General features: G+C 34.7%; 1 protein-coding gene across 3 annotated transcripts in view; it reads right to left on the minus strand.

Annotated features, from left to right (window-relative positions):
- LOC150095189 (BTB/POZ domain-containing protein KCTD9) overlaps positions 1–14091 on the minus strand; it is a 156892-nt gene that overhangs the window by 57860 nt on the left and 84941 nt on the right. For all 3 annotated transcript variants that reach the window (XM_090409700.1, XM_090409699.1, XM_090409698.1), the window contains exon 8: positions 7019–7168. In XM_090409700.1, the coding sequence (XP_090265826.1) occupies positions 7019–7168 (150 nt within the window). The remainder of the gene's footprint in view (positions 1–7018; positions 7169–14091) is intronic.

Here is a 14091-nt window from a genome sequence, read left to right on the forward strand (position 1 = left end):
TTAGAACTAGAGAAATTGAGTAGATATATGTCTTTGTCTCTGAGTATACTGTAGTGCAACCTTGTAAATATGTCCAAGTTCCCTACTGTACAGTTTTCCTTGCTAATTATGTTAACATATAACTGAATGAGTATCAGACATTGTTTAATTCACATTATATTATATCAGCAAGCTATCTATGACTGAGTAAATGTCCGAAAATTATGACTTACATTGTATTTTGTTATAATTAAGTTATCTATGTGAAATGCCTCTGTCAGCCAAATACCAGCATCAATCAAGTTCAGGGTCCTGTCGTCTTTGTTCACAATGAGTTGCATATGGCAATTTTGTCGCACCCTTCTGCTTGGGTGGGATTGGTCAAGCTTTCGGACTGTTACAGCATAACTTGCGTGGAATTCGAAAGGGAGTGTCACCCAAAGTCCAGGAGTAGTAATATGAGAAGGACAGTTTTGCCCCGGCGATCGCACACCAATGGTGCAGGAGAGGGGTTAGAAGAGAAGGTGGCCGTTATGATGTTTGACCCACGTGAGAAGGATCTAAATGTTATGCGAATATCGTAGAGTACGGAAATCCCCGTGACCGGCAGGAAATAAAAAGGTCAGGAGCACCCCGCTCGCTCTCTTGTTCCTGGATCGAGTTTCCCAAGGTCGTAGGTTGAACGAAGGTGGCAGAGCCCCCACTCCAGAGCTGGTTGGATGATGCATAAGCAGAGATAGTAGACCTGAGGTCCTGCAGATGAGCCAGTCATCCATAAAAGGAGGAGCCATGCACCCCGTCGTACAAAGATTCAGGACTGTCGACAGCCAGGAGAGCCACTTGCTACTGTTCTCAGCTGAGGAAAGAAAAAGGGGCATCCCATTGAAGAGGGCCACTTCCCAACAAGACGACAACGGAGATAGATAAGTAGAAAATTTTCATTGCTAGCTGTGAATGAAAGGAATGTGATTAAGTTAAAGAGAAAGAATTAATGATATCTTAAGACAGGACTGTAGCGATTAGAAGATAAGGACCCTGAATGATAAAATGTTGTTTTTTATTTTGCAGTGCTGAGTTGTTTAAATGATTAGGACAATGTTGAGATAATTAAGATATGGTTTCGAAAATTAGTTTAGAGGTTTATATGATATTGCTACTGAGAATTTGTAATAATCTGATGATAGTGCTGATGCACAAGATAGTCTGTTAGCATTCAGCATAGAACTGAGCATTACCATATATATTTAGCTGTGTAGCAGGAAATTACTGACTAATGTTATTGATAATGCTGATGCACAAGATAGTCTGTTAGCTTTCAGTGCAGAACTGAGCATTACCATATGTATCTAGCTGTGCAGAAGGAATTGTTTGTTTAATGTCATTGATAATGTTTAGTATGGAATGATTGGGCCCAATTAGAGTTTAATATCCTAACTTGTATGTATTATATATATTGTTTATTAAATCTTTGTTGCTTTAACCTAATCAAGTTGTCTGTGTGTTGGAATTTGATGCACTGCTTATAAAAAGATTAATAAGATTCTCAGCGGGAAGTTAGGGAATAAGACCTTGGCCACGTCTGCAAACTTAGGATAACACAGGTGTTCTTTCCTGAGATCATTTCTCTCTTAATGTAACTTACAAAATTTATTACTCCTAGGGGGCGCAGCTTAAAAAATAAATATCTTAGGATTTCTTGAGAAGCTGATCTCAGGACCCTGAGACATCAGGATTGACTCCTCCCAGAGCCAATTCTCTTGTAGCCCAGGGCCGTCACATGTTATCAGAGAAGGTCTTATCTAGATCGTTACATAAGAAACACGAAAGAGAATTAAAGTAAAGATAAACGTTGTAACAATTTGATGAGCCAGATGAAACAGTCTCATATGGAAGTGGAAGATAGCTGGAAACATGAGTTGTTCATCCCACAAAATAGATCAGCCAGAAAATACTTACTTTGACAGATATGGTAAACTATGTAGATAGGATGCCATATGATTTAATGTGGTTGAGGCCAAATGGCTTCTCACAGCCAGTGAGTGCCTAATGTTTTAAAGGGAAGATGAGGTGAGATGTTTCTCAGATTTGATGTTTCTGCTCAGCAGTTTGGCAGAGTGCTAGTTTTATTATAAATTGTTTGTTATTTCAAATCGAAGCAGAAGAACTTATGTAACTCAAGAGGGTAAAGGGGAAGTCCTAGAAAAGAAGAAACACATCAAAAGTTTGCAACAAGTGCATTAACATGTGCTTTTCTTATGTTATTCTCTGTGTTCTTGAAGAGCACATGTTAATGCACTTGTTGCAAACTTTTGATGTGTTTCTTCTTTTCTAGGACTTCCCCTTTTCCCTCTTGAGTTACCATAAGTTCTTCTGCTTAGAAAGGCTAACATACAAATAGCTAAACACAAATCATGGGAAAAATTTTGGTAAGAATAAAGATGGCAAAATGCTGGATGCTATTCAAAAGCTTAGAAATGGAGAAAAAAGTAATGAAAAAGAAATCAGATATGATAAAAGTGAAGAAAAAAAAATGAAGATAAAAGATATTCTTGGATGCCTGAAGTAATTATTTTTGAAAGATTGTTAAATCTGAGCAGTAAAAGCAGTAATAGAAAAGGAGTAAAAATATTCGATCAAAATTACATATTCCTTACTTGATATAGAAAAAACATTAGAAAACTGAAATGTAGAAAAGTAGTTGGAATAGATATTTGACCAGAAATGCTCAAATATTTATCAAGGTATGGTATAAAAGTTTTAAAATGACCAAAATGCATAATTCAGAAATCTTAGGTCAGAAGCAGTGGCGTCACATGCCTATTTACAGGGTGTTCGGGATAAATTTGACAGTTTCGTAAGGAAAAAGAAAATCTTCTTTGTATCTATTAAATTTAATGAATTGACAAAAAAACATTACAGGCAGAGTTAATTACAATACTATCAACAAGATTTACTCAAAATAACCACCATTAGCATCGATCACAGCTTCAATTCTGCTTCGGAACCTCGAACAAGCTGATGCTACAGTCTCCCTGGGAAGGGCCGCAAAAACTGTTTTAATTTTATCCATTAACTGGGCTTTTGTATTACTGGAAGTGCGATTGGTGTCTTTTTCAACTGCGCCCCATACAAAATAATCCATGGGGTTAAGGTCTGGGGAGTTTGGAGGCCAAACATTTGGACTGGTGAAGTCGTAGAAATTTTCAGACAACCATTTTTGACTTTTCCCAGAGGTGTGGCAAGGGGCCGAATCCTGCTGCCATACATATGGCCTACCATTGGCTACCCTTGTTATCCAGGGCTTGACTACAGTTAGCAACTCCACGAACAAAGCCCGAATTCCAATGCCAGGGTTCTTCAACACCTGTTCCTGCAGATTTGCGAGGAATTCTGCTGTACGAACGCAATCAGATCGTCTGCTAGGGATCTTTCTTCTTGCTACATCCTCGTAGTCACCATTGCAAGTCTCTAGTTCATGCCTGATTGTTTTTACTGTATTCAGGGAGCATTGGGCAGCAGTCGTAATATCCTTATTTTGATGGCGGGCACGAATCATCATGATACAAGTTATTCTCTTCCATGATTCAGGTAGGTTCCAGCTATCCATCCTTTCTGACATCTTGTATGTGAATGAAGAAGGGTCCAAACTTTTAAATGAAGAGAAGTGTGTGTTAATACATGTAACTTACGGAAAAATATAATTAATTATAAATATGTCAAATTTATCCCGAACACCCTGTAATTGGGTGTGAGGTCATGTGGCTTATGCAACCCAAGCTACAAAATTCATGTCAATTTGACCATATGATTGCATTTCTATTGATGTATGAAAGTTTTAAGAGTGAATAGTGCATCAGCACTCATTGTAATTGGTTCAATGCAATTAATTGTAGGATAACTTTGAATACTTTCATTTATCAATTAATATAATTTTACATATGGAAAGCATAAAGGTCAAATGAACAACAGCTATAAAGCACATAAATGGCGAGATTAGATTATTTTTGGCAAATATACTAGACTAAGACACGAATAATTTGAATTTTGATACAATTTTTAAATACAGCCATATAACATGCACAGAAATTGGAAAAAGTAATTATTATTTTTCTGGATCGAACAAAAAAGGTGAAATAATTTTGCTCATTTCACTTATTTATACACAAGTTCCAACTCCTTTGAGTATAATCACACAATCCACAAAAGCTCTGGCAGAAAACAGAAAGTTCAGTAGATCGTCAGCACTGTTTCCCATTGTAAATATGGGCAAAAAAGTCATTAAATTATTTATAGAAAATTACTTGTCTATATCAGTGCCCTAACAAGTCAATTCACACTTCATGCATGCAAAACAGATGAAACTCAGAAAACAAAAGCAGCAACTCATGACAAATGACAACGTTCAATCGAATTGATTAACACAATAACCAATTACAGCCACTGATTTCTGGGTGCCATTGTCTCAGTGTACACTTTGCCTCACTTTCTAGGTAGTTTAAAAAACCACTGGAATGCTAAGAATTTGAACTGCTGCACCATTTCTACATCTGTTCAAAAGGCTTAAAGGTGTTTGTATTTGTGACCACACACCCAGGCTATTAATGCAAATGTGATTCAATGTCTACATGTCAAAAAGCGTCCTCTTCATGAAGCCAGGAAACAATTAAGGGAATCTTCAACAGGAATAAATGCAAAAATATAACATCTGTGATATTGCTATTCCTTTGGCGTGCACTGCACACCTAGCACGGCCGGAATGTATGACCCTGGTCAGAAGGTCAAATTCCAGATGAATGGAGTACAGCTATTATAGTACTCATCTGTAAAAAAGGGAAAATAAAATGAGAGAATTACAAAGCTTTCCCTAGTGGGTGTTTTAATTAATGTTTATGCGAGTATACTTGAGAAGAGATTAAAAAAAAATTGTGGAAGAAAATTTGGGAAAGAACAAACTGTTCCAGGTGCAAATAAGAGTTGTCAGACTAGATTTTTACATTAATTTACAAGAAATAGTCAAGAAGCCATCGAAATATAACCAGGATATGCATTTAAGTTCTGCAAATCTGAAAAGGATACAATAAGCTGACAAGAATAAATCTGTTCAAAACACTACAATGATATAACATAAACAAATGGGATTATACAGAATAATATATAGCCTATCCTAAATTCCAAGTCTGCTGTTAGTATTAAAATGTATAGGAAGATGGTGTGATGTAATATGAAGTGTAAGTAAGAGCGTATGTTACCACACCATTATTAATCATCTATACTGATCACGTTCTGAAGGTAAGTGGCATTAAACCAGATAACAAACTCATAAATATTCACCTCAACTCTTTACTTTATGCAGATAATGTGATATTCCTAAATAAATCCAGCAGCTTGGAGTTTTTCCCTGACTTAAGCTAAATTCAATAAAAAAGTATGATGATCAACAATATAAAGACAAATTATGGAAAGAAGTAGAAATATAGAAAATCTGAATTATCAAAGCAGATGAAGAACCTCAAGCACAGGTAAATACTACAGTCAATTTAGGAACAGTTTTTAATGAAAACTAAATTAAATTTGGAAAGATCTAACTGAATAAGTTATGCTGGGATGATGGAAGCCAACTAAATAAATTTATGTGGAATAAGAGAAAAATTAGCCAAAACACAGCTTAAAAGGCAGTATTCAAAATCAACAGATACCACTGATATGAGAGTTATAGGGAAAAAATTGAAGAGTGAATAGATGGTATCAATAAGGGAATCATATTAAAAATGAAGATATCAGAAAGGAACTTGACATCACTAGCATTCAAGAATGTGTAAGCTAAGTTAATCTAACGTAGTGTGATCACATAAAAAGAATGGGAGAAGAAATGTTAGTAAAACAGGAGTGTGATGGCAGGAAAAGATGTAAGAAAAATCAAGATTGTAATCAGTGGTGCCTTAGAAGACCAATTTCCTGAAATAACTGATTCATCTAAAAGGAAATTCTTGATAAGCAGCTAGTAATAATATAATCAATCATATAGAGCTATCCACAATATCCTATACATCCTTTAAGGATCCACATCAATAATTTGATGATGTTTCAGAGAAGCTGCTGTATAAGACAACGCATGCAAAAAGTCAAGAAAACTCGCATGTTAGGGTGAGATGCAGGAGCTTGAGTAAATGCCCGAAGGCAAGTGACTGTGTGAGCACAAGAACAAACATCATTTGAGAAAGGGAGGGAGTGACTGAGAATGGAGATTAAATGCATTTTGTGTGTAAGGACAGTTGTGTGTGCGTGAGGTTGCATGAGTACATATGAACCTAGCAGTAGTTAGCTACCATACTTGATTACACGTCATCAGAAGGATCAGGTAGAATTCATGTAGAATTCGACTATTGTGTACATACACATACACACACAAGTCAAAAATGATTAGTAAAACTGAGCTGATGAAGGAAGTATAAAATGACAGGTATATTATATTTAGGAAGACAGAGGACAAAATCTGTGTTGAATACTGTCATTAGCAGGAAGAGTTAAATCTAATAGAGGAAGGGAAGAGTTCCAGGATGAGAGTAGTAAGTCTCATAAAATTCCAAGGCTGTTTGATAAGGTAGAAGCAGATTTCAATTGAAGAGGATTATAAACAGCTTAGCTTAAAGACTGACAGTGATGGAGGTATAGACTGACTCAACCTTAATGCTAGGACATCCTAGTATCAAGAGTGAGAAAGATTTTTCTTTTTTTTTTTTTTGAAAAAAAAAAAAAAATCAAAGAACACAATGAAAATGCATTAAAAATCTGAAAACAATGAAAAATGATTCTGCTTAAAATGTTCTGGATTTCTTGTGGTGATCATATTAAAATAAATTCATATTACTTGCAAAAGCTATATTTTTCTCTCTCACTACTCAAATAAAATTAAAAATTGAATTCATCTCATCATATTAATGAGCTTATTACAGAATTAAGCTATCAATTACTATATCTGAAATTTATATTATATCTATTTCAGATATATCTGAAAAATGAAGAAATATAAATAAAATACCTCAAGATTAGCATGTGAAAGATCAGCACGCTCCAAACAACAATAACTAAGGTTAGCACCAGTCAGCTTTGCTTGACGAAGATTGGCATATTTGAAATTAATGTGCCTTAAGTCTAAGCGAGATAAGTCTGCTCCAGCCAAATTCACACCCTAAATAAGATAATACAATATGTACATATATATAAAATTATTTTGACAAATGGAGAAAAAAATCTCTTGATATACATCAGCATATACAAAGAAAGGGAAGGAAGGGAGGTCTGAATCATGTTCATAATGATAACTTAACATTTCCATTTTAAAAAAAAATTAATTACCACATGAAATTACTTACCAAGTTGGTATATCACATTGGTATTGGTTATCATTGGTATAATGAACTGATGTAGAATATCTATACATCACAGATTCCATAATATGCAGTAATAAAAAAAAATAATAACGACATATCTTGTTTTTGTATTTACAAGTGAAGTGTTTGTACTTTCCAAAATATATAATTTGTGATGCTAATGCCTTTAAAAGGCTTCAACCATTACAACCTATTTCTCCCAAGAGAGGAAGAAATTTAGAATACCTGCAAAAGCATACACCAAAAGGTTATTAAATCTATTTATGAATATTTTTTGCTATTGAGAGTTATTAAGTCAACAACTCAGCTTGCTAGTTATGCTGACAAGCTCAGGGCTGTTGACTTAAGAACAGAGATGAATTTAAATGATGAACTGAATGCTGTTTTCGTTAAGAAATTCACAGGGACTAATTCTTGTAAATCCCAGAAAGTTCAAGCCACATCTTCTTACCTTATATTCTGTCATTTGCTTTCTAGCTCATAGTGGTTGATTCATTTTTCATCATCATCAGTAACAAGGCACTTTAGAAACACATAACCTTCCTGATGATTTAAGAGATACTTGTGCCATGAGGTTTCTTCAATTCACTGAAAGATACCATGTTCTCATCCATTCATGTATTAAAGCAGTATCAGGGAGTAAGAAGATTACAATTGGAGTTCCATAGATTCAGTACTAGGACCATTATTCTTCAATTTTTATGTTGCTGACATTGTCACTGGATCAGGGAGATGTTCAGTTGCTTGCAGAAAATGTGAATCTTGGGAAGATTATTATTATTAATAATAATAATAATAATATAACAGTAATATAATAATAATAATATAATTATAATAATAGTAAATGGAGAGATCTGTTTAAAGCAACTAAATATAAGGTTTTGAAATTTAGGATACTTCATACTCACTTGGTGGATTATACTGGAAGAAGTGGAGGAAGAGCAATGGATCTTGAGGTAATTGTAGATATAAATTCGAAGTTCAGAGAACATATTGCCAAGATTATGAATACAACTCAGAGAACTGTTACAGTACTGAGGAGAACACTGACAATGAGAGATAAAAGGGTAGCAATTCCATCAATTTCAGCACTCGGATATGGTCACCAAGATTTAGGGTTCAGAGAGAGATAACAAAAAATGCTATCAGGATTGTTGGTTATGAGGAGAGCAAGCAAAGTACAGAGTTTGGTAGATAGAAGTTGAAGGGGAATATGATTTCAACAGCTTAAGCATCTCTATTGAAAATAGATATTTAAACTGTTGTAAGGTTATTATCAGACGGACAGTGATGTGATTTATTATATGGTAGAACAAGAGGCAATCCCCAGAAGTTGCAGAAAGAAATAGTGAATAAGATGGTAAGTAGTTTTTTTTTCCCAATTAGAGTGATATGAGCACGTACTTCACTGCCTCAGAGGGGTTAAAAGTGCAAACAATGAATAAGTTTAATGAATGGTACAAACAACAGACTGCACTGTTTAGCATTGACCTTCTGCAATAAGTCTTATGAGACTCCAATGGGGGGTCATGAAAATAATAATAATACAGCATTAAAGTAAATGAATAGTCAAAAATGAAAAATAACATTTACAATGGAATAACAATGGATAACTGTCTGCAAGCTTCCTTTTGTTCTAAGTTCTGGAACAGCTTCCCCACTGGCCTTCCCTAGATCTAGCATATGTGATTTATCTGCTTTGGCCAATTCTGCAGATCTGCAACTGTTACGTGAAAAAAGCATCAAAATTATATAAAATTCATTTTCACCCAGGATGATTATATGAACTGTAAAGCTTTGCTATACTGCCCCAATCTCAACAGGTCTGATGGGTTACATTTATCCTATTTATTGGAAGAAGTGCTCCCAAAACTGCCTGTCTTAATTAATGTTATCCTTTTCCCCCAAATCGCAAGAACTTTAGCACAAGCAAATCATGTTACATTATGAAGACTCGTTTCACTTTTATGTTGGCACTGTTTAATTTTCTGTTATGTCAGCTTGTATTCCAATTCATTCATATGACCCTGACACTTGAGCAAAAATTTTATCATGAACAATTTTGATCACATAAACTACCTGCAGTTTTTTTTTTTTTTTTTTTTATCATAAATGAAAAACAGCAGTTGCTGCTGAGCACAACTCTCTTAAGACTTTTTATAACAACACACTGAAGAGGCCAGTAAAACAGGCTGTAAAATTAATGAATCATAATTTGTTGCTTAATAAAGACAGTATTCTTTTCTTCATGTATCTCAATTCTACATTTGGAGGAAAATTGTAGATAGGAAGTTAGTAATGATGTAATTTTTTCATGTAGTACTGTCATATCCTGTACACCCCTTGAGGGTACATGGCAGGAATTTGATGATGATGATGATCTCAATTCTACATGATACATGAAAAAAAAAAGAATGCTGCAATACATAGTAAACACACTAATGCAATTGTGTTACTGGTATTTTTATCACATGGAACAATTGGTACTAAAGTAATAAAGTTATTTATAAATACACTCAACTAGTTTTGCAAAATCCCAGTGTTTCTCACCATCAGATGATAAGACCTTTTCAATTGATTAGACACTAGCAAGTCTCATATAGGGGGGGGGGGGATAGAATTTTTCTTCCCAGAAAATTGAGTTTTTCATCCTGCAAAACAATCTGATAATTACAAGTGTTCTTCCAGAAGAACACTTGCAATTAATAAACATAATACATGGCCTCATAGCCTTAGCTGCTTCAGCCATAATTCTGACCAACCTCTACAGGTCCAAGTACGATTTACTGGGGTAGATGTTAGAGTGACATTGCATGTTATTTCATCATCCCTGTCATAAATTTTTGGTACATATCCTTGAGGTAGTGTAGCAGATATTATGACAGTCCAACACAATTAGACTTCATGACTAGTTTAATGTCAAACAATTTTCTTTCTTCTTTTTAACTGGTCTATAATTTTGTAATTAAAATGAAAAGCCAAACGGCTAGTTTTCTGGCAACTTAATAGATATTAAAGGGATAAAAATCCTATGTTGTTATATAGCCAGTTAGTTAAACTCAAGATCGAGAACTACGATCTATGAGTTTCAATGCTGAAAAACTATCGGCGAAGGCAATTCAAAGCAAAGGTGAAGCAAGCTCCCTCACTGTTCTTGATATTCTCTCATAATGTAAAACACAGCTCCTAGGAGATGTAATACTGTCATTACATTATGAGGAGAGGTCACTACCCAGACCGGTTTCAACCTTTTTTGAGGTCTCATCAGTGAGTAGGTAGACCTGGAAGATATCAAAGCTTAGTGAAAAGAACTTGCATACCTTCACTATACGAATGCCATAAAGGTGTGCTTATATTTTGTAATTAAAATGAAAAGCCAAACGGCTAGTTTTCTGGCAACTTAATAGATATTAAAGGGATAAAAATCCTATGTTGTTATATAGCCAGTAAGTTAAACTCAAGATCGAGAACTACGATCTATGAGTTTCAATGCCGAAAAACTATCGGCGAAGGCAATTCGAAGCAAAGGTGGATATAACAACATAGGATTTTTATCCCTTTAATGGTCTATAATTTGTCAGGTCTCCAATTTGTTAGCTTTTAAATAACCTTCATCATTTTGCCTCTAACACTTGTTTTTGCTAAGTGATTACACAAAATTTGATATGCTCTCATGTTCTTGAATACTTATAATATTTAGTCCTCTAATAACTTCACTTCTAACAAGGTTCTGCTATTGACATAATCTGTCCACTACCTAACTGTCTTCAGAACTCTCAGAACTGTGATCTCCAGTTTTCAATCAACTATTTTATTTCTATATGTCTTATGCAGAATGCCAAAATAATATTCACATTAGTAATCCTAAATTTATGCATTTTAAATAGATCTCTGTGAATAAATTTTAAAAAAATATATTTTTTTTAACAATTCATGCTAGTAATCAAAAATCTGCTACACATTTTATGGCTTTTTTTTAGCTTACAATAATAAAATACACAAAACTGAAATTAAAATTATATTGCTTTGAATTTCTTGAAAATAGAGCACGTAAACAATTAATAAATTATATAGAAAAACACCATAAAATGAAACTACAAAACAAATTATAAAAACAAAAGAAACGCTGGATTGTTTATGATGTTATATATTAAAAGTCGAAAATTTTGGTATTTACAATATATTTACATTGTGTTGTTATTTGAATAATTGTTTACTGAAAGTCAATTACTTCCTACCAACTTTGTTGATTCTGTTGTCTATTTCCATATTTAATTTACCATCTTCACTAAAAATCATGCCAAGTAGCTCAAATGTTTTACTTGTTCTACAGGTTCTCCACTCAAAATGCAACTGATATTTTCAATGCTTCTGCATATTTTCATTGTCTTTGTCTTTTTATTGCTGACCTTCATACCATATCTATTACAACATTTATTCAATTTAGTCAGGGAATCTTGCAGATTTATTTAGAAGTATAACATTATCTGCATAAAGCGAAGAGCAGACATTAACATCTCCAATTTTGATATCAGGTTTAATACCACTTTCCTTCATAATGTGATCTATATAGATAATGAATAACAGAGGGGATAATGTACATCCTTGTATTGCAAGATTTAACACTAAACCAACTTCCTGTACTTCCTTCAATTCTAACTGCTTACTTACAACTCAATAAAGACAAAGTATTGCTTGATATAATGCCACACTCACACCATAAAACTGCACTATTTTGAATAGCTTCTCTCTTGGCACCTTGTCATATGCTTTTTCCAGCTCTACAAAACTTAAATACAGATCTTTGTTATATTCCCATGACTTCTTAACTATTTGTCGTAAAGTGAAAATCTGATCCTGACAGCCTCTATTTGGCCTGAATCCAGCTTGTTCTTCACCAAGCTTCTCTTCCACAATCCTTCTCAACGTTTCTCAAGTATACTTGTGTAAATCTTACCAGGAACACTCAGTAGAGAAATACCTCTGTAATTCTCACATTCAGTTTTATTTCCTTTTTTTTATATGGGTACTGTGAAAGCTCTACTCCATTCGTCTGGAATTCGTCCCTATGTCCATACCTTCTGAATTATGCAGTGCTGCCATTGTAAGACTTTTATACCTCCATGCGTGAACATTTCAGTCTTTTGATGGCATTTTTCTAATTCAAGTTGGATATGTATTCCTGATTGCATACCTGGTAAGTGTTTTTTACCACTGTGCTGTCACTGATTGTATCATTTAGCATTTTTTCAAAGTAATTATTCCATACTTCAAGGATAATTCCTTTTACAGCACTCTTTCCTCAATTTCAAAGCTTCTTCAACAACCTCCAGAATATCTTGCCACCTTCTTGATATTTATTTTCTATGTTCTTACTAAAGTCTTCCCATGACTTTTGTTTAGGTCGTTTTACACAGTGTTCAACTTACTTACATTTGTCTCTGTATTCTCTAAGAGCACAAGCAGACTTATTTTCCAGAAACCTTTGATAAGCTTTCTTCTTTTCCTTCACTGCCTCTTTAACTTCCTGTGTCCACCATGGAGTTCTGATTTTTCTATCCTTGCAGACAACCTCACCACATGCCTCTCTGGCTGAATCAATCAGGGTTTTCTTTAGGGGTTGCCAATGAATTTCCAAGGTTTGGTTCCTGTTCCAAAACTCTTTCATTTTTTTGGAATAATGTTTGGGTCTTTTAGTCTACAGTTCACGTCTGAGAGCTGCTCAACTTTTATTTGCTTTGAAACTTTCTTACATGTTCTTCTTTTCAATATGAAATTCAATTTTATCCTGGTCACAACTAAATGTTGATCACTTCCAATTTCAAATCCTCTGTGCACTCTAGTGTTCTGCACCAGTGAGAAAACATCATTAGTTCATGTCATGAGCAGAAATCCAACAGGTATTCGCCATTATTATTAGCTTTGCTCTTTTCTCCAAATTTTCCCAAAATATTGTTGTATGTCTGATAATCATTTCCTACTCTGCTATTTAGATCCTCAACAACGACCAATTTTTCATTGTCAGTTGCTTTCTCTAAATCCTCAAAAAAATTCCACTACTTCTTCCTTCATAGAACCTTCTATGAAGGAAGAAGTAGCGTGGGATCATAGGCTCACATCACTCTGCTTGAGACTGCCAGCCAATCAAGAATATTAGTCTCATATTTAGTGTTGAATACTATGGCTGCTACTCCATTTCCTTGATGGCCATTGCCTGAGTATAACATTTTGTATTTATTGCTCAGAAAGATCTCACCAGTTCTTGTCTTTTTTATTTCAGTCACCCCTATTATGTCGATATGGTACTCATCTAATTCCTCAGCTAGCTCCATTTCTTTGCCATTCAGGCTTCTTATGTTGATAGTACCGATCTTTAACTCTGGTGATGTTGACGTGGGGTGTATTTTCAGATTTGTTCCAGTAGCTGACTTTTCACTGTTCGCTCTGGTTCCCTGGCGAACACAACGGCGGTCTTGTTTAACTGGGCGACGCCCCAGCCGGAATGAAATTCTGTCATGTTGTACCATCGTTTTATATTGTGGTTTAAGCCAATAAGAATACATTTGGTTGGCTAAATTCCCAAATTGTCAGTCCATCCTCATTCGTTGAGTATCCAAGTAGATACCTAACAGGGTGCACCATGAGAAGGTGAGAATTGGACATTAAGTCAGAAGCTCTGGTGGGTTCTCCGCATTCCTTAAAAGGCAATGTGGAGGTCTCC

Source organism: Typopeltis vanoorti, chromosome 20 (genome assembly GCF_054136105.1).
Source record: "Typopeltis vanoorti isolate ZY-2024b chromosome 20, IOZ_Tvanoo_1.0, whole genome shotgun sequence".
Classification (NCBI taxonomy): Eukaryota; Metazoa; Arthropoda; class Arachnida; order Uropygi; family Thelyphonidae; genus Typopeltis; species Typopeltis vanoorti.